The sequence below is a fragment of the Adiantum capillus-veneris genome, chromosome 30 (assembly GCF_014529385.1).
Source record: "Adiantum capillus-veneris isolate H3 chromosome 30, ASM1452938v2, whole genome shotgun sequence".
In the NCBI taxonomy this organism is placed as follows: domain Eukaryota; kingdom Viridiplantae; phylum Streptophyta; class Polypodiopsida; order Polypodiales; family Pteridaceae; genus Adiantum; species Adiantum capillus-veneris.
This window is the reverse complement of record NC_140960.1, coordinates 93,310,818-93,332,611: the sequence shown is the minus strand read 5'-3', so window position 1 is coordinate 93,332,611 and position 21,794 is coordinate 93,310,818. Positions and strand designations below refer to the sequence as shown.

Here is a 21,794-nt window from a genome sequence, read left to right as displayed (position 1 = left end):
TGGCGCACGTATTCAGAAACTCAACCACAAAAATATGTATGCATAATCCATGATAAGATGGATCAAAAGAAGACTGCCATTCCTAGATTACGCATTGTTCCCAAGGGTGTGGATTCAGGATATAATCTGCAGGTGGCATTGATTGGCATGATCACTCATGGACATGGAGAAGGTCATTACGGACACTTTGTCTTGAATGGTTTGTGGCCAGCTGATCCAAATCTTACAATTGGCTCAATTGCTAATTGTTTACATAACCTCGAGAGGATAGATAAGCATCCTCTTGGTGATCTAGTAACAAATGGACTTCCAAGGAGCAATATTTCACTACTACATGCTTTGAACTCAAGGGATGCTTTGGACTACCATAACTTGAGTGATGGAAAAGAGCCCATTGTGCAGTCGTCAGAAATTGCAGAAGAGGAATTGGGGTCAACATTTCGCAGATTGCCAGAGAACTTGTTGCTACAATTGGATAATTGTGCAGGGGAAAACAAAAATCGATACTTATTTGCCTATTTGTCAATGCTTGTTGCAAGGGGTGTTTTCAAAACCATCCAGCTGGGATTTTTAATGGTTGGTCATACACATGAGGACATAGACGCCATGTTTAGTAGGTTTTCAGAGAAGTTGAGAGTTACACAAACCTATACTTTGCCACATTTGATGGATACATTACGAAACAGCTCATCTTCATCTCCAGCTCCATTTTTTCTCACAAAGATTCAAGCAATATTGTGATGGCTATCTTTGTGATGGACAAGACATACTTGTTGGACATTCCAAACCGCTTCAGTTCAGGTTCTTTATGCAGGATGAGACACCAATGATGCAATATAAGGCACATGTAGGTGTATCAAGTTGGAGTGGAAGTATTCGCCTTTGGAAAACAGACACAGAAGGCAAGCCAATGTTACCACATGGAGATCCACCTCTAGTACAAATGGCGGAGTATGTCAAGGCCCACGAAGAAGTCATTTTGGGGCTAAAGAACTATATAAAATTTTGGAAAAATTTAGGTAATGGTTCAAGTATTCCGCGATATTATAGACCCGTGATAGATTATTGGAGTAAGGTAATTGAAGAGATTGGAAAAGCAATCATATCAGAGGGAGTCTTGTATGAAATGTTTTGGCCAAAAACTCAAGAATATTCTCACCTACAAAGCACTACAATGAATTTGCAACAAGGAGCAGAAAGATTCCTAGGCCTTGAAGAGTTGAACGATCATTTTTGTGGGCCTCAACGAGATAGGCCAAGGGAAGAGTTTGACCCTATGTCTGATGTGCACCAAGGTGACTTTCTTATGCTTGTTCCGAGTGACACAGAAATCTATCCAGTGTGGCTTGCAATGGCTTTATCTGACATTGATAATGAGCCTACATCACCAAACTACAGAAAACTCTTGATTCAATATTGGGCACCTTGCACGAGAAAAAGTGGGATGACAGATACTCAAGCTTACAGTAATTGTTGGAAGGGTTATTGGGCTGTCAACTATAAGGACCCACAAGTGTGGGAAACTATAGATGCAATTGTTTGGTCCTGGAGACCCAACAAAGAAGGACCATTTTCTAGAATAAAGATTCCAGAAAGACATGCTCTAAAAGCCAAAGAAGGCCTCACTCGTGCACATCAGCCACACTTGGATCAAAGTTCAGATATGGTATCAAATGTGGAGTAGAATTATGTGGAGCTTCTATTGTGACTATACTAGTCAATTTGTAAACAAAATCTTTTTTGTATCTTCCTTTGTTTTATGTAATTTATAGTTATTATTCAAATACATGTGTTGTACATCCTCTTGACTTTTGGTGTTTATCAACACCACAATCCTATGAGATTTTCACTTTATTTACTAGCCACACACCTCAATTTTTCCCACTTTAAGTGGAAAATTCCCAAATTACATGAATTCAGTCGATTTGGAGATTCCCATAATGTGAGATTTTTACCAAAATACCTAATATGGTCTTATCTCCTCCAAAGAGACAGATTCTGCCAGACAGTACAATGGATCTTCTCAGATCAAAGGTTACTCAGATGCAGGTAGACAATGCTCAACCATTGCAAAAAGGTGCGATATTAAAACCAATGGAGTCAACATCAATTGAAGCAGGTGATCAAAGCAAAGAAAATGCAGATAAAGCTCAAACAAAGGACACTGCCACAACAAAAGCAAGCAATACAGAAAGATCTTGAGATGATCAAGTGTAACATTGTTGGTGAAAATGAAGAAAAGATGTCAAAAGAAGTAAAGCTAGATTTTTAGCTAGACAAGAACCTCATGTCTTTTTGCCCTTGGAAAAGATGTGGCCAACCACAGCTGGAAGATGCTCCTGAATTCATTGACATATCTGGAAACAAACGAGTAGAATGCTGGAGAATCATCTCCACCACCATTGAAGTAAGTTTACAAAAAATTACTGCCCAATTCCACGTGATCACAACAAAGGATATACCAGACGACATCATAATAGGAATGCCAATGGCCCAAAAGGTCCTCGAGATACAGAGCTCAATGAAGATGCAGTCTTCAGAGACAACCAAGAATGAAGACCAAGACTGGTCACCCACGAACGACAGCACAACGTCCTCAAGCACATTTCAAATGGAGACTGATATCAAAGCAGATCGTATTGAAGATGATTCATATCCATCAATCAAAACTTCAAAAGAGCTTAAACAAAATCAGGCAATAGCAACTGCAGATCAAATGGCGCGAAGAGCAGCCACGAAATCTATTTAGCAGAGAATGCCACCAAAGTTAGAAGTAAAGAGGAACAAGGTTGGAGACAACCAAGAAGCAATAGGAAGTCAAAAGATCCAGACATTTCCAGCTAAATCAACCGATGTAAGTCATAGCAGAACACAAAGTCTCAAGCCACCCTCCATAGAGACACAATTAGATCAAAATGAGACCATGGAAAAATCAGGACAAAGATCTTCAATAGAACCAACAATGAGAATAGTTGTAGTTCTCAACAGTATAAAAGGAGCAAGTGTCAGATGCATTGCTCTATTAGATAAAGAAGCAAATTTCAATATGGTTGCAGATAACATCCAGATCATTATAGAAATTACTCAGGGCAAGCCAGATAATAGTTTAATCATGGGTAAGTCTACAAGTCAAGAAGAAATGGTTGCTACCCTTAGCATCCAAAATCATAAAGAGCAGGTAAAGTCTTAAAAAGACATGCATGCACATGTCATCCTTGGACATCAGTGGTTAGATCAACATAAGGCCTACAAAGAAGATAAAATGCTAATACTCTCTTTTCCAAGAGATAACAAGTAGTAGATACAGGTACCGTTAATGCTAGAATCAAAGTTGCAAGAGTCACAAGAATCGGAGACAAATCTTGCAAACAAAGGTCAAGATAAAGTGGAACTTCCACCGATTAGCACGAAAGGTGTGACCTCATATACCTCTACATCAAAGGATTCTCTTGGATCAGCTTCTTCAAAATTTCAAGTCAAATGCTCACCCAACTAAAACCTCTAAGGAGCCATCCAAGAAATCAAAGGTATATCAACCAAAGTACTCAAGAAAGCAAAAGATAGTCAAGAAAGTAATTGTTTTGAGCAGTTTAGTCAAATTCAATGATCCGGTTTGGATTAAAGAAAAAAAATCAACACAAAAAGACAAACACATGGGATGGATAGCATCACAATGGATCTTAAAGGAACAGGAGTACTATAGAGGTAACAGATATATATAGATACCAAAACCGGAGGTTAGGGTATAAGAAGCAACTTCAAGTCCCTCCCAAGAAAGAAGGCCCATTAGGTATCAACCTCGACAATATCCTAGGATACCTAAGAAGCAGGTATACAATAGAACAACAGTGAAAGATGCTAATGTCAACCACAAATCTCAAGAGGATAGAGAAAAAAGATGGATCTCAAAGAATCTTCCTCTTGGAAAAGGATTCTACACAGGTTATACAAAGATTTGGCTACCAGTCAACCACAAGCCAATTGCAACTACACCAGACCTGCATGCAGAACTCAAGAGCTCAACAAGACCTGGAGCTCTACAAAGTCAACAATGGAGATACAAAGGTCATCAAGAGATTTGGATTCCTAAGTCTTCCAATGCTCCTAGTCAAAAGCCAGATGTCGACAGCCAACAGAGGCCTACAACAACATCAAAGACTCATACAAACATGCCTAATTGGGGAATCAAACAGATAATGGAGTCTTCAAAGAAGGACACGAGAATACAGATTCAAAGATTATAAAACAGGTATGGCAAAAGAAACCTTCAATGCCAACTTGGTCCTTCACTAATCCTCTTTTTGAGGATTCAAGCTTACTTTTACCTGAAGAAATGTTTGTAGTAAGCACAAGAATGCAAAAAGTCAAGTCTCCAGAGTGCAAAAAACACTCTTTGGCATAGTCAAAGTCGGGCTGCTGAGCCATAAAATGAGCAAAGCATTAGTCCCAAAGCTTCAAGTCATATTAAAATCTGTGCTAAGAGTCGTAGTTATTAGGCTTATGCTCAAGCTAGAAGATTTGAGCATATCTAAGTCAAGTCGCTCATGCTGGATGAGATGAGCATAAGAGTCAAAGTATATTAACTTACAATTGGTGGAGTGTCATAGAGTCCAACACTCATGCATAGTGCATAGTAAGATGAGAGCACATATCCTCGACAACAAAAATCATTCTTAAAGGGGTGACAGTTTGCAAAGCCATGACATATGATTTTATAGCTACACCCTCTTTGTGAAGAACCCCTCAAAATCCTTCTTGCACAGCATATTATTTTCCATGCATTTCTGTGTATGCATAAATAGGATGTCCCATCATTGGACATATGCATTAGACACTCTTTTTTTCTTCCACCTATGCACCTTGAGTGGATACAACAGGCAAACCAATGTTTCATCATGCTACCCTCTCATATTTGCTGCCTTTTTATTTCCATATCTATCAACAAATAACCTAGAGTACTTTATTAATATTTCCCATGCAATAATGCTCTTATCCCAAAGGCACTTTGTTCCCACTGGTTTTTTCCCTTTGTTCATCCAAGTATTAGACCCTAATTTAGAACCTCATCATTCTACTTTCCTTGTACATACTTTTCATAAATAAACAATAGCTTCATCATTATGCTATTACAATGGACAAATGCAACATCATCTCTCACATCAGATATATTCGTACCAATCAAGATGATGCAACAAACTCAATGACAAACGAAGACAATCAAATCAGCCCATCAACAACCAATCAAAACCTTCCACAGCCTCCACGAACACTTTTCAATAGTGCACGAGGACGGGCACAAAAATCAGAAGGGGGGATGTAAACTGAGTCAATGTCAGTTACCAAAAGCTGCTAAGACCAAAGACGTACGGATGCATATCGAAGATCAACAGAAAGAAGTAGTAAAGATTGGAGTTACAGATTTTCCACATTTTCCCAAAATGGTCATGTATTGTAAATTCCCGATTTATTCCAAGCCATTGTAATATTTTAATGTGTTACGTGTTCAATGGGAGTTCCAAGTTGTAAATAACATGTCAGCTAGTGTGCCGAGGTAGCAGATTCAATAAGTGGTGGAGCCCTAAAGGCCTTGGGTGCCCGGACATTGCATATTTTTACCCTAAGTATGTAAGGCAGTGTGTAAAAGAAATTAGGGTTCTCAAGCTCATTTATTGAGAGCACTCTTTGGTGAGAGCTCCTGAGGTGTGTGGCTATGGAGTCCTTGAGCTTCTCCTTGCTCATGTGACTTGATTGACACTAATCAATGCTTAATTTTTTTCACTATGCCTCTCTCATGCTTCTTATGATTGCTAATGATGCTTTTATTAGCTAGATCGTGACTAATTAGTGGTTAATCCCTCTCTAATCTTATGTGATTTCCCTCTCTTGCTTGTGTGTGCATGTAGGTTTGATTGGAGTGTGGTGCTTGATAGATCTGTGTGTGTGTGCTTGCGATTAGTGTGTTGCATGATAGGATTAGTGTTGTGTGCGTCTTGCAATCGTTAGTGTGTGTGATTGGGTTGATTGGAGGGAAGTGGATGTGGAGATTGCCCATCATTGTGGTTTAGCTCCTCCATAGGCCGAGAAACTCACCTCATAGAGTCACCATTCGGGTTTCCATGATTAGCTCACTAATCGTGTGAGTGTTTCCGTGCCCTAGCCGGGTAGCTCATCCCTCCGGATTGATAATTTTGTTGGTCATTGGAGCTATGCAACGATGGAAACCCCCAACAATAAGTTGTATCTCAAGATGTTAGGGTGCGAAAATGATAATTCAACCTTTAGAAGTGCCAACGGAATTCCTTTCAAAATCAAATGCGTTTTTATGGGACCAAAATGATTAAAACAAGGGTCATGAATGCCTCCAAAAAAGTGCAGGAATGCTAATTAAAAGGGAGATGTGGACTAGCTTGAAGAGAGCTTGAGGAACCCTAATTATCCATGCAGCTACACCTCTTAAAGAGGAGTGGGGGATACTTCTCAAGAGGAAAGTAGCGGGTAAAGAACTAAAGGAAATGTCTAGAAGTGGTTGAACTACAACTTTCATGTTGAACATTTTTTAATAGACGAGCGAAAGAGGTTAAAAACAAGAATTACTACTACATAAGAGGCTAACCACAACTAGCAAAGCAAGGGTTCTCCCTCTCAAAAAGGCTCACTCTTCTCTCCCTCTCTCCCACAAATATCTCCATTCTAATATACTCCACTATGTTATATTATGCTACATGAAGAGAACAAGTACTATGAGCTCTCATCAAACTCTACACATCTATGGTATCACTTACATGCTTTAACCATGTCTAATATTTTCCATGTGGCAACATTTTTGCCTACCAATTATTTTGATCAACCCTTGAGAAGATGAAGAACTTGTGTACCATGGGTGAACCATGTATAGACCTTTGTAAAAAAAACTCTTCTAAAGAGAAGCATGCACATGTTTCTAAGAGTTTGTGTGTTTTTGTGAAGTTTCTACAATAAGAAGAAGCTTGGGGGGTTCACTAAAAAAAAGTAGAATAGCTTGTGAGTTCAGTAGAAGGGGTTAATTCTATAAGGAACTTAAAGAAAATATACATATAGAAGGGTGTTCTAAATTGCAAATGTGAAAATTTTGGTACATAAGGGGTCGTTGTATACCTCATAAACTGTAGAATAGGGAGTTTTATAAATACCTCTTGAACACACGTGCTATACAAGATCTCTACATAGTGAAGCCCCCGAGGGAAGAAGAGATGTCGAAGAAAGAAAAAGGTGACACTTTTTCAAATAGAGGACTCCATGAGTCTATGTTTCTGATCAGAAACATAGACTAAGGCCAAAATTGTTGGCTTGATCAAAGAGGACCATTATGTTGGGACAATGAAAAGGCCACCTTATGGGCAAGTTGATGTATGATGATCGTATTTAGCTAGAGTGTAAGCTTCTGTAATGCAAATAGCTCGATGGAATGGGCCAGTCAGTCGTTCCAACTCTCTGTGTCATCTCTCTTTCCCTTTCTCTAAAGTTGCTTCTTATAGTTATTGATTGTCTCCACGTGTAGGCTCGATTATCTTTTTATACATGATGTTAGGAATCTCTTATTTTGATTATCTTTGAGTGATGGTGATAGTTGATCACTTAAATTACATTACATTTGTATCATAGTCCATGTTAGTTTCTTCTTCTATTGAGTGGCTCAACCTAAGAGATTTCACCATCACAATGAGAGATTTAAAAATCTCAAAAGGTTTATCTCTTTCTAGATCAAGAGATGAATTGAGGTTAAAAAAAGAAATTTTTTAATCATGAAAAAAGATGTATTAATTTCATTGAATAATTAGCAAATTGCAAGAAGGGAGTCATTCAAAGAGCACATATAATGCTTGTTATTTCCTGTACATAATCTAATTCTCTAGTGTTTCTAATTAGAGAAGGGAATATATCACTTTAGATATATGAAACAACTTCGATAACATGAGTAGCTCAAACCTTGGAAGAGTTTGGGTTTCTCTCAAAGAGAAGAAAGAAGAGTCATGTTGAGGTTTCCAAGAGTCGTTATGAAGCAAGGAAGAGATTCAAACCATGCCTGTCATCATGAATCTCCTCCCTAAAAGAGCATCCACCTCCTCTTTGAATGTTGTGTCCAAGCAATCAAAAGATGAGAGCAGAAACATAAACACAAAGAGAATGTGAATCAAAGAATTTGTAGCCACAAGACGAAATACAAAGAAGAGAACTATAAGCATCAATTTGAGCATTTTGTCAATGAATTTCTCACAAGGATTTGGATGTTGTCTATATATGAATCTTGTATGAAGGTTAAACATCAGGGAGCCAATTCAGGCAACTCATACTTGATTTCATGTAAAGAAGGAAGAGTTGTTTGGAAGATATCTCCTTCCACTAAATAAGGTATGTTCATTTTGTATCAAGTATCTAAATTTTCATGTTTCTTACATTTTGGGCAAGCAAACTTATGTAATTATCCTTTCTCATAATGCACAAGGATTCTAATAATTTTAGTAGAATATCACAATGGCTAGCTAGCATGGTAGATATTGCAGATGCTAATACTATTATTGACACACGAGGTTTTGTGTCACATGAATGATAAGAGAGAAGATTTCGCTTAAAGCCCATGCCTTTCTTGCTAAAGGGCACTATGGAATTTAAGCTATATGTAATGTAATGATGTCAATGTTGTAACTTGATATATACTTGAATATGTTTGCCATTATTTGAAGTTTCAGGAAGTGTTTAAAACTTTTCTACAAGAAAGTATGGGTGTGATCTTCAACCTAATTTAGTTCAAACTGTCTTCTAAAGATAAGTATTAGCATATAAATATTGCAATTAAAGAGCTAGTTCTCAACCAAAGCATTGTAACTCTCTTGAGTTTAAGACAATTTCTCTTTACAAAAGAGTATGTGCGTGATCTTCTATATATTATTCTAAAAATAAAAGCACACCATACTACATGATACCAAGGATAACTCTTTGGCTAGGGCATCAAAGTTCTTTAAATGGTTGTTGCGCCACATCCAAGAAGGCTTGTAAAGGAGTAAACATGAACAAGGACTACAATGGTGAGAAATACATACATCACCAACCTCATGCATGGTTACACACTCTGAGCTTTGCCCCTTGTTTTCTAGATTCTTTGATTGGATTTTCCAATGCACACAAACAAGCCTTGTTTCTTGATTGAAGAATCCCGATTCACTTGCTACTTTGATTCCCTACACATGAGCTCCGCAGACTTTGCCCAATTCTCTGCTATAGATTCTATGAGCTCATGTTTCTTGATTTCGCTCCTACTAAGATTCTCTAGATTGGATAGAGATCCCAATTATTTAGCTCTTGAGCCCCCCCTTTTCACTCAAGCTCGATTCCTTGTCCATTTATTTTGTAACTGCTCCAAGCTCGATTGGTCGGTATGGCCGATTCCTCTCTGGTTGATTTCCTGCAGAGATTCCCCTCCAAGCCCAAGAGGGGCTGTGCATGCCGGTCTTCAATTTGAGATCTTCTTGAATTTGTTGTTATGGCCTATTCCTCTTGCTTGATTTCCTACAGAGATTCCCCCTCCAAGCCCAAGAGGAGATGTGCATGCCAGTCTTCAATTCTAGATCTTCTTGATTTGCTTTTATGGCCGATTCCTCTCTGCTTGATTTCCTACAGATATTCCCCTCCAAGCCCAAGAGGGGTTGTGCATGCCGGTCTTCAATTTGAGATCTTCTTGAATCTCTAGCTTTGTTAAGCATCCATAGCCATCACCTCTTAGATCTGCTACACTCTGTGCTCGATTCCACATGCCAGGAGCTCCAAGTTCATAGACAATGAGCTTGTTGGGATGCCCTCGCATGTGCATCAAGAAGCAAGTCAAAAAACCGCAGCTCTGATACCAATTGAAAGAGTGCATGTGCACAGATGCGTGTATGCACGATGCAGTGAGGGAGAGGGAAGAGGAGACAAGTGCACTATATGTGGTTAGTGGATAGTGGGTGGCCAAAGACATCGAACATTCAGCCTCGGGCAAAGGCACAATGCCTTTAACTCAACATAGAGTTGAGCCCTCGTTCCATGTTCCCATTTGGGCCCTACCCGGTTACCCTTGGTGTGACATTACTACCCACTTGAAGCAACAAGATCAACAAGAGCATCTTGATTGACATTGTTGTCACTATGTAGCGTTTATGTAAACGGCTCACATAAAAAATCAGCCTTGATACGAGAGTGTATAGATCAGATCCATAACTCACTTTAGAATTTTGAATGGGTCACGACACCTAAGAGAGGTAACTAGGTAGATGAGCAGTTGCCAAAATTTTTGAAGGTTTTGGAACACATAAGAATACCTCTTTTTGAATTTCCGTGAAAGTGACTTGTTCATCAGCATACTTCTTGTATCTATATGAGAAACTTTTGACATATCCATATGATCTTAAATAAATTCCTTGACTTGCTATAACTTGCTTAGTAGACAACCCCACCATAACTAGTGATATGTGTTGACAACCATACATAAGCATGACGGGACTAAACCTAGTCATAACATGCTTTGCACTATTGTAAGAAAACTCCAAAATAGGGAGATTATCTTCCCAATCGGATTGCTTTGTGCTAACATATGCTCTTAGCATATCCTCTAGAATCTGATTAACTCATTCAATGTGCGCATACTAATATTGAGTTGTGTTCCCAAACGTTCAAAGACAACCCTCCCATAAATGATTGTTAAAATTGAGATCACGATTACTCACAATGTTGTTGGGAAATCTAAATAAATTATACATATTGTCAACAAACAATGTGGCTAACTATGGAATTTTTAATGGTGAACTTGGTTGGACTAAACTTAACGAGTTTGGTCAAGTAATTGACAATCTTTTGTACTGAGTCATGACCTTGTATGGTGAATGGTAGAACCCCAATGAACTCCATAGAGATATTGCTCTTGTTGTGACTAAAAAGCTTCATAAGCTATCAAATGCATGAATTTTCATGCCACTATAGATATTCCTTTGCTAAACACTATGGTCCATAATTCCTAGTGTGCATGCATTAGCAAAAACTTATCTAAGCTCACATTTCAATGATTGGAGTGGTTTGTGCTTGCCAATTCTCATGACTTGGTTGATGCCCATAGCATACATGGAACTTGAGGGAAATAGATGTGTGAATAGCACATTTAAGAAAAATTAATCACTTCCCATCGTGAACCGTAGCAATTTATAATACATTAGACAGAACGATTATGAGGTAGTCTTGCTAACATTTGAACCATAATAGAATGGTGAAGATAGATCACATTAAAGTACAAACAATGAAGCATTTTCATTGACATGAAGGAGCCTTGCTATGGGGTTGTAACAAGTATGAAAAATTGCAACCTACAAAGATGAAATGACCATTCGTTAATGTTGTTTAAATACTTGTGTCATAAACAAGTCTTACTTAGTAGATATTTGACAACTTTTGGCCATTGGAATGATTCTTGATAGCACATGCTTGAAGTGGTCTAAGAAACGGATTTGACCATCATGTAGGGACTCTATCATAACACATAATTAAGAAAAAGGCATTGGTATCATCCCCAGAGGTGCATATACTCCACATGTGGAATATGTCTTCTAAAATGATGTCAGTATATGAGACATCTGTTAAGTATGAGAAGTAATTTTGTGTGGTTGTAACATGGAAATAGTTAGAAACAAGAGTGAGAGGGACCCTCACAAACCTTGCTCCACACTAGCTAAACCAAACTGCATGAGTTTCTAGACCATGTTGTACACTTTGTGATGACAACACGTGCCAAAAATGATCCCTACCTTGTAGGCATATGACTCTCTTAAGAGAGGTGGCTACTAAAAGATTAGATGATACCCAAGGTGGAAGCTCAAATTCATCATAGGGAAAATCAATATGGATATGGAGAAATTATAAGAGGAGGTACTCGACACCCTAACCTCTAACCCTTTTTGTAACTGCTACCATGTAGCTATGCATGACCATGTCATCAACATCACTGTGAAATTTGAAAGAATACTTGGTTTTATTTGGGCCAAAAACCCTTGTTCTTATCATGGAACTTGAAACCCATGGGCAGATTCCAAAATTAAACAACTTAAGATGGGTACCATCATAGGCTACCTTGCTACCAATAGTGATTGTAAGCATATTGGTATAGTGAACTTATCTACAACCCCTTTGTAGTTGAGAATTCTTTTCTTGAAATCACAAGTGTGAAGAGTCTAATAGATGACCATCAACACGTATTGAGTGATATGTCGCAAGTTGAGCCATACCCAAAAAAAATGGTGCTCTTTATAGACACAACTGATTCTATAGACTAAGCAAGAGATCCTCTGGCAAGATGGAATTTTATTCACAATTGGTTCAATTTAAATAATTTTATCCCCCCAATGAAAGAAGAGAAATATTCTCAAAACCCAAAAGAAAGTAGTCATACTAGGTATTATTTGGTTCTTGTTTATGATATGCCTCACATAGATTTAAGAGAGATGTGTCCTCTCAGGCTTAGTCGCCAGCAGCTCCAACACACGCTTGCTCACTTTCTCCTATTTCAGTGAGCTTTGGCGATCGTTCACAAGTCAACAAATATTTTGAGAGAGGTTCATAGAGCTCAGTCTGCTTAGATTTTTTATTCGGGCTCATTTGGGCCTCCGTTTCCACTACAGGCATTATTGTGTAGGCTATTTTGATATTTTGTGCAAAAATTCTGTCAGTGTCGTGTTTTGCATAACAAGTCCTTACAGTATTCTATGGTTTGTGCTATACAGCACGTGTTGTTCCCTCTTTCCTTCTCCTCTTTTTGGGAAATTTTCACATCAGGTGCATCATTTACCATGGCTGACAACAACACAGATGTGTTTGAACACAATCAAGAAGAGGGAAGAGTGATAGACTTGAACACAAGTTTGGATTTCCACAATGATGCTACAATGGCTGATGAAATTTGGGCAATTAAATTTCTTGCTTGCAAGAAGAAGCTATGAAAAATCTTGCTTTGTAGACTGTAGTCCAAACACATCTACAAACAAGGAATGTTATTATCTCTTCTCCCAAAGAGGATTCTCTTGTGAAGTCTCGTAAAGAGACTTCAAAAAGAGGAAATTCTATCAAGCAAAAGAAGCACTCGTCAACTACAAGAAGAGGAAGAAGCCCTTAATGTGAGGCAAAGGGGGAAGAATAAATACAAAGTAGCACGAGAGAGAAATCTCTTGTAAATGCAGAAGATAGTCACGTGTCATTTGATGAAGATGTACATCCTATGACATGTCGAAGAAGTTTCTCACCATCGCCTCGCTTTGGGAGGAGAAGATCTTCAAGCTCTCATTCTTCTCATCGTTCTGGGAAGAGTGAGAAGAAGAGTGAAAAGAAACGAAGAAATAAGAAACCATCCATCTCTTTGTCATCGTCAAGCTCATCTAGATTGAAGAGTTTTTCCTACTCAGAAAGCAATTCTCTCAAAGCACGCAAGAGGAGAGGCGACGCTCTCATGCTACTTGGAAGACAACATCTCGCCTAAGAAGGTTCAAGGAAGGAGGTAAAATCATAAACTTCTTCTCCTTCGATGGAACTTTTGGCAATGTGGACAAAGTTTCCAACAATTTGATGCGGCCTTTAGGGATGAATTTTTTTCAAAGTCATCCAAACTCTGATATATTGCTATGCATCTCTAAAGATAAGCTTGCCAATGGTGGGCAATCCTCTGCTCCAAGGGAGAATCTTCGAAGACTTGGAAAACATGCCAAGCTGGTATCATGAATCAATTCTTATCTAATGGGGCTTCTCACCAAGTGCTTATGGCATGGTAAGGCCTAAATCTTGATGATGCAGAAAACATGTAAAAATATGTGGAGAAGGTTTGAGATCTATATCTCAAAGCTATGGTATACAAGCACATCAACTTCTCGGAGCAAAAGAAGCAATTCTGTGTTGGGCTCCCTGAAGATTGGAGAAACCATATCAATACACAAAGACCTTCGACCAATTCAGAGGTTATCCACCACTCAATGGTAGCTTCCATCATCAAATTCCAAGATTTGGACAAGGGTTCAAAGCCCAAAAATGGGAGAGACAAGTCATAGGAGAAAGGAAGAAATTCAAAGCAGAATGTTTCTACCAAAACTAGGAAGCCTAAAGACAAACCTCTCTACCAAGGTAAGAATCGATTATATCGTCAAAAGCATGGAAAGAAGGGGTGGAAAATAACTTATACTTACCTAGAGGTCAAGTGCATATTTCAACATGTAAGGATACACTATCAAAATTCCTTGACCTTCTAATCACTAGAAATAGAGATTAGTGAAGATTAAGAAATCTAAGCTGCTAACCCTGGATGTTGCCTTGGCAATCCGACCCCCTTGGTCAGATTTGAGAAAGAACTTATTGATTACCCCTTGGCGGATGGAGAATTTATTTCCCAAAAAATAAAAGTGTGAAGGTTTCCAAATTTGACCATCAACACTTATTGAGTGATTTAGTAATTACCACTAGGTCCTACCCCAAAACGGTGCTCCTATACTCCTAGTGCTATGGAGGAACCTTGATCCCAAGTTGGAATCTTATTCACAACTAAATATGCACAAGATTGAAAGTCTATAACCTTGGGTTCTTGTGGATAGCCGCGCTGTCTGAAACACTGTGCTCAACTAGACACCATGGTATAGATAAGCCTATAAGAGTTTAAGATCATCAAAAACCCAACTTGATTCTCATACAAAAAATATGTAGTACTAAAGTGACGCTTAGAATATCATTAATGACAAGGCTCTTGCTTGTCCATTAATGTCGATGGGTACTCCACTTGGTAGATCTGTTCGATCTTGAGAACAATCACCCATGGACTGAAAATAGTTGGCTCTGAGCCCATTGAAAACATATGGTTCTTAGCCTTTGTGACTCTTAGCCCTTATGCCAGTTTTAAATTAGTATTCAGTCTGTTGACCAATGAATACTTATTTTTGTGGTGTCATTGCCACTTTCGTGCTGAGAGTCAGAGCACCCTGGTTCATGACTACGCACAACCAAAAAATGTATCAAAATCCTACTTAGAAGGTCATCATTAGTCCTTGAGAGAAAGAGGAAGATAAAGAGAATTTTGGGCTGAGGTGCACTTTGCATGGGCCTTGTAACGAAGCCTAATTTCAAGGGATTAACGGTAATTTTGTGTAGGGTTAAGGGGACAAAGGCATTCAAGAAGCTAGTTTTTGATAGGCTTTTCAAGAAGCTTTTCCTTGATAGTTTTTAATAGGCTTTTCCCCCGTGCATTGTATACTTTGTTGTGTACCTTGAGCTTCCTTTGTCTTCTCCAAGCTATGTGTGTTTCCTTGCAACCCTATTTTCAATTATTGGTATCAGAGCTACATGTTACAAGACACAACGAACACCATCGTTGAGCACTCCTCCGAGACATACGATTTGCGATATTAAGCTACTCAACGACTACCTCGTCACTCACCCCGTAAATAATTTAAAAAGGTCCAGGCCATGATCTTAGAGGACTGATACAACCAAACACTCCCTAGATATCCCATCTGCATCGTTCGGAGTTTTTCCAATGTACAACGAAACGCTCCCGTTTTGAGATTCGGACAACACCAAAACAACATTTCTCACTACTCCACCTGGGAGTTAATCACCAAGCATTGAAACCAATATTAAAACCACAATCAAACAATTCAAAGCGGTACCAAGCCAAGTTTCAAACAGATACCATCCATTTCAAACAGATTCCAAATATGATCACCAAATAAATTCTCAAACAAAAATTCAGAAAACTGCTAAATCAAAGTGTAAAAGCATTATCAACATCAGTCAAGCTTAACATCAGTCAAGCTTGAAAGTCGCCTTGCTTTCCATCCTGAAACCTGCACCAAAATTAGGGTTAGTTTCCTTTCATCAGATTGTAGCCGACCGCAGCATGGTCCATAAGCACTTGAATAGTCGAAACAAGAAGGTAATGAGCTCGAGAAGAGATACTTACGAGATGTCAAAAATTTCAAGTCATAATACGTTAGGGTTTTGATGGCAAGCATTTCAGGATTACCCCTCTGCCAAAAGTTGTACTTCAAAGGAAGATGTTAGCAAGCATGTAACTTTGGGCAAAAATTTTCTTGAAAGCTTTCCAAGTCCTTGGAGTGTGTGGCTTGGTAGCTAAAGACATCCACCACTGCATGGCACTGCCTCTGAGAAAAATGATGGCTCAAAAAATCTTTGATCCTTCTCTTGCAAGTGATCTTTGAATCTTCTATTGCAAGTGATCTTCATGGCTTATGCCCTGTAAGACAAAGCGATGAAGACATGATTGCGCCCGATGCACAATGGAGTAAGGGTAGGAGTGACTAATAAGTCCGAGATTGTGGCATGAAGATTCTTTTATAAAATCCCCTCTAAACATGGAAGCGCCATCTTGCTCTGCCTGCTCTTTGGTAGGATCGGTATGCTTTTAGAAAAGCACACGCCTTAAGCTCTAATACCATTGTAACGAGGACAAGGCACCACGTGCCAAAAACGAAAAAGAACAGACTGAACAACTTTAAGCACTTCAAATAATGACGGAACTGAAAGAGATGCATGAGACAAGGAGTGGCGGAGTTCCACCCAAAGAGAGCAATGGCCCCACCCTTTTGGTATTTCTTATATTGCTTGAACTAAGTACAACGCCGGTACTCCATGTCCTGCACCTCCACACGAAGCGTGCCAGAGAATGAACCCTTGGCTCATATTTAAAGGACCTTGGCCATGAAAAGCTTCAAGTTTTAAAAGCACTTGGTCCCAAAAACTAGCGTGAAAAGCTGCCAGCGTGAATTACAAAAATCCGTACACCTGCCACGTCAGCAAACAACAACGCAAAACGCAAAAGTGCCACACTGTAATGACATGCCAACGGAAAATAACAAATCGAACAAATTTAAGCACTTCGAATAACAAAAAAAATGAAAGAGATGCACGATACCCGAGATAGGGAGTGGCGGAGTTCCACCCAAAGAGAGTGTGGCCCCAAACGCTCCTTGAACTCAATACAACGCCGATACTCCATGTCCTGCACCCGGGCCTGCACCTCCACATGGAGCGTGCCAGAGAGTGAGCCCTTGGATTATATTTAAAGGCCCTTGGCCATGAAAAGCAGCTACATGAAAAGCTTCATGTTCTAAAAGCACTTGATCCCAAAAACTGGGGTGAAACGCATCCACCGTGAATTACAAAGATCTGTATACCTGCCACATCAGCAAACAGTAGTGCAAAACGCAAAAGTGCCATGTCAGCATGTCAATGAAAATTGCGAATTGTCAGTACATTGCCACATTATCACCTTTTTACGTGCGTGTGTGTGTCGGCTTTACTTCTAGTGACTTGGGCCCCCATCGGATGGGGTCCCCATAAGTTGATAGGAACGCCTCTTCAAAAATAGGCCGCTCGACAAGACTTTGCAAGTTGGTAAAACTTCTTCTGCTGCTTCTTCTTCTTCTTTTGCTTTTGCTGCTTCCAGGGTTTAGGCCCCTCGATCAAGATGTGCAAGTTGGCTCCGTTCTTCAATGGCTTGACACGTCAGCAGCTTGTGACAGAGACTTAGGAGAGACATGGCGTCTCTTCCATGATTCCTCAATGATTACTTCTCCTGATGTGTGGGGTCAGTATGCAGCAACCTTATATATTGTCTCTGGACAAACACCCCTTTCAGATCCTCCTGAGCCATGCCCATCTACGACTACCTTCTTTACCACTGAGATGGTAAAGATGGTCATTGATAGGATGAGAACCAGGAAGGCATATTACCATGATGGTCTAGTGGCATAGCACTTTATACATGCTAGGGATATGTTGGCAGAGGTTCTTGCAGTTCTGTTCAATTGTGTCATGTGTGAGGGTCTACTTGCGACTTGGAGATTGTCTACTATTGTGCCTATCTTCAATGCAGGTGATCCTATGGATCTTGGAAACTATCGTACTATTGTGTTTGGACACATTGGCACGGTTGTATGCATCTATCCTTGAGCAGGAATAGGCAGATGGGCAGAGAATGAAGGGCATACAAGCAGCGGGACAAGCTGGTTTCCAGAAAGGCTTCTCCACTCTTGACCATATTCTAACACTCAGAGCCATCATTGATGAGGGTAGGGCACATAAGAGATGGATTTAATGTATCTTTGTGGATTTCCGCAAAGCATTTGAATGGTGCCTAGAGCCAGCTTGATGCGTAGACTACAGGAGATGGGTGTTCCCAATGAGTCAATTTGGGGGATCATGGCTCTATACATATCACTGGTGGGACATGTATACACTCGAGAGGGGATATCTGATTTAGTTCACTCCACTATTGGAGTGAAACAAGGCTGTCCATTGTCTCCTACCCTATTTGGTATTTATCTAGATGAGGTTTCTGATTACATTGAGAGAGAGAGTGACAAAGGTGCACAATTGACAGGCACCTAGATTCCATTGTTGTTATATGCTGATGATATTGTATTGATCTCTGACTCACCGGAGGCTATGCAACGACATTTGGATGCACTACATAGCTTTGCGGAGTATAGTGGATTGTCTGTGAACCTTGGTAAAACCAAGGTCATGGTGTTTAACACCACACCGCATTGGATTAGGAGATCAACACCTACATTCACTTATGGCCAGGAGATTGTACAATGCACAAATGCATACCCTTATCTTGGGGTAGTCTTCACTCGGCCAAGGTTTCCTTTGAAGAGAGCAGCAAACACTAGACTAAGCAGAGCCTATACGGCCTTGGAAGAATTGGAGAGGTTGTGTTTGCATGTTCAGCTTCAGGAACCCCGAACAAAGCTCTAGCTCTTTGCTACCTTGATAGCTTCAGCTATGCTCTATGGGGTTCATCCCTGGTCGGGATGGGTGGAGAGGTATGGAGAGGCCCTTGGTAGCCATGATTTCTTGTCTGATTAGAGCCAAGGCCTCCATGCCACACGAGATCATTAGAGCGGAGTTAGCACCCTATGGAGATAGAGGCACTTACTAGATCAGTCTCCTTCATTTATAGCTTATGGGATACTACCACAAACAAATATGCCAGATTGACCCTTGAGTCGTCCAGACAATTAGCTTTACAGGGGGACACATCATGCTGGTATGTGCAAATGTCATCATGGTTCCAGATACATGGCTTTAGCATGGACAAGTTACCTCCTTTTCAGTACTCCCTTGATGCACCATCGTTGTCTCTTACACCGATGGAGATTAGTGGACTCATTCGCTAGGACATTACTCAGTTGGACACCAAGAGGACATGGATAGAGCCGACACAAGAGTTGGGCACAAGATGGTTTTCTGTAAAGAGCATCTTCTCCAACTCACAGAGGATGGGTTTGTGACTCGACCCAACTATATGGATACACATCTATCTCATGGGTTACGGTGTGCCATTGGTCAGATACAGACATCCTCACACAGCTTGAGATTAAGACTGGTAGGTTCAAAGGGATACCAGCAGGTAGTAGGATATGCTACCTATGCCATACAGAGCCAGAGACGGAGATGCATTATATATGTCAATGTACAATGTACTACGAGATACGGGGTCGCTTCCATTGTCTATCCAGAGAAGGCTTCGACCCCTTCTCAAGAGTCATGAGATATCACAACCAAAGATGTCTTGGACTATATCTACTTGAGTTACACAGATACAGAGACAATCCCAGAGATAGATTTCTGATTTCTTCACACCAACGACTCGACAATTAGAGGAGCAGCCACCAGTGCAAAGCTCAGCTCACACTCGCACTCGCGGTACTCGCATTGATCGAGCATCGGAGCTTGGGAGATCGAGACGCCCACGACTGAGGAAAAGAGCTTCACATCATCGACAAAGATTGCAACAGAGGATTCGCGCCATACTAGCTCGACATCCAGAGTGCATATGAGGATGGACTCATCACCCATCATTTACCTTCTTGTATTGGGCACACATTGTATCACTGATCATACATACCATACACTTTTCCATTCAGTAGCACCTCTAGTTTCACTTTAGTATCTCTCTTTCTTTTTTTTACCCAAACATGTTATCAGATTCACCAATTTGTAACAGTTTGGTCTCATTGGTCATTTTGGCCTATTTGAAGACATTAATATATCATTTCATTTCTTCTCTCTCTCTCTCTCTCTCTCTCTCTCTCTCTCTCTCACACACACACACACACACACACACACACATGGAGCTCCCCATCCACATGGAGCTCTCTCTCTCACTCAAAGTACCCGGGGCAGTAACTGTCAGAAAGAAAACCAACCTCTTGAAAGAGCTGACAGGAACAAGCTATTTTTTATGTTCTCCAAATGCGAAAGGTTGTGTTAATACCGGCTTTTACAAGCGGATAATGAGAGGCACATTATCTGTGTGCTGTCCATATTGCACCAATGGACATTGCATCTGACGCCTCACAGGTGACAACCTGGCATCAATATATGAAAACATCCGAACATTGTAAACATTGCATATTCAGAATGGATCCATTGATTGCTCTCCATCATAGGTGTGAGAAACCCGGCATGTATGGATGCACATTTCCCCAACTGAAAGCGCTGACTGGACAATATGGAAGCCGTGAAACCCTACCTGAGCGGAGGTCATAAACGATGCCTTTTCTCGCCCAAACCAGCATGATGCACAGCAAATGGCCGTGGCCTGCAACATCCTTCACTCCACAGAAATTATCAACATCAACAACATTTGATGGAATGCGTGTGTGCATCAGCCATTCACATTTGTTTACAGCGAGCTTCCATACCGTCAAAGCATTTGAGATCTCACCAGCCATGCAAAGGTGCCCATCCCACACCCACAATGTAAAGGGGATTAGTTCTTGCGGCCATGACGGACGCAGCATATTCCAGCTCTCATCCACTGCATCGAAAACAAGCACATGGCTTCTGGAGCCTTTTCGTGCAAGCCAGTAGATTCGACTTCCCAAGCAGACCGGACTAGCATACTCGGGAGCAGCACCGAGCACGTATCCTGCCCTTCTCCATGAAAAACTTGCAGAATCAAAGACTTGAACAGGAAGATCGAGATCCATATCAAAACGCCTGCTTCGATCAGCTACGGCTTTCTGCCCTGCAATGACAACCTTGAAGCCGCCGATAGGAGGGGCTGTACAGAGCCCGACGAGAAAGGGCACCATCCGAGAAAGGGAAGGCTCAATGCACACATGCACTCGCGTGAGGGGGTTCAACAAATGGAGCTGTGCGACATGGGGCTTTGAAGATGAGGTGGTGGAGAGGCAGAGGAAGGGGCTGGCTATGGCGATCAGGGATGCAGGCTCGTCGAGGAGAGGGAAGCCCACCCATCGCGAACAAGACAGATCTGCGTACATCAGAGTGGACGAGGATAAGGGGGAATCAATGGCAAAGCCTAAAGCCGACGAGGGCACTGGCATAGTAGAAATAAGTCGTCTCCAAGTCCTGCAAACAAGCTTTGCCTTCACCACCTCAAAGGGGTGCAGCTTGCTCAAGATCCGACCCACCATATCCTCTGGTAGCTCCATGCCTTCATGCTTGCTCCTCTCTTCTCTCTCTCTCTCGGTTCCAATACTCGCCGGATAGTTCTATGAAGAATTGTCGTCTCTCTCTCTCTCTCTCTCTCTCTCTGGGCCATATCACACTGGGGCAAGGAAAAGTTGGCCACGTCGACGTGGCGACCAACCATTTGTGGAGAGAAAAGCAAAAGTTGGCCTCGCGCCACTGTTCGGGAAAAATCATTTCTCCACAATTTATAATCTCTTAGCTCGCATATTTTGGTGGCTTCATTATTATATTCATTTACC

At 40.6% G+C, this 21,794-nt stretch overlaps 1 protein-coding gene across 1 annotated transcript; it reads right to left on the bottom strand.

Annotated features, from left to right (window-relative positions):
• Positions 1-20,274: 20,274 nt before the first annotated feature.
• Positions 20,275-21,581, bottom strand: LOC147418416 (uncharacterized). Its single transcript, XM_086506791.1, has one exon. It carries the CDS (start codon positions 21,513-21,515, stop codon positions 20,499-20,501), a length of 1,017 nt encoding a protein of 338 aa, XP_086362917.1. The 5' UTR covers positions 21,516-21,581; the 3' UTR covers positions 20,275-20,498.
• Between the last annotated feature and the right edge of the window lie 213 nt (positions 21,582-21,794).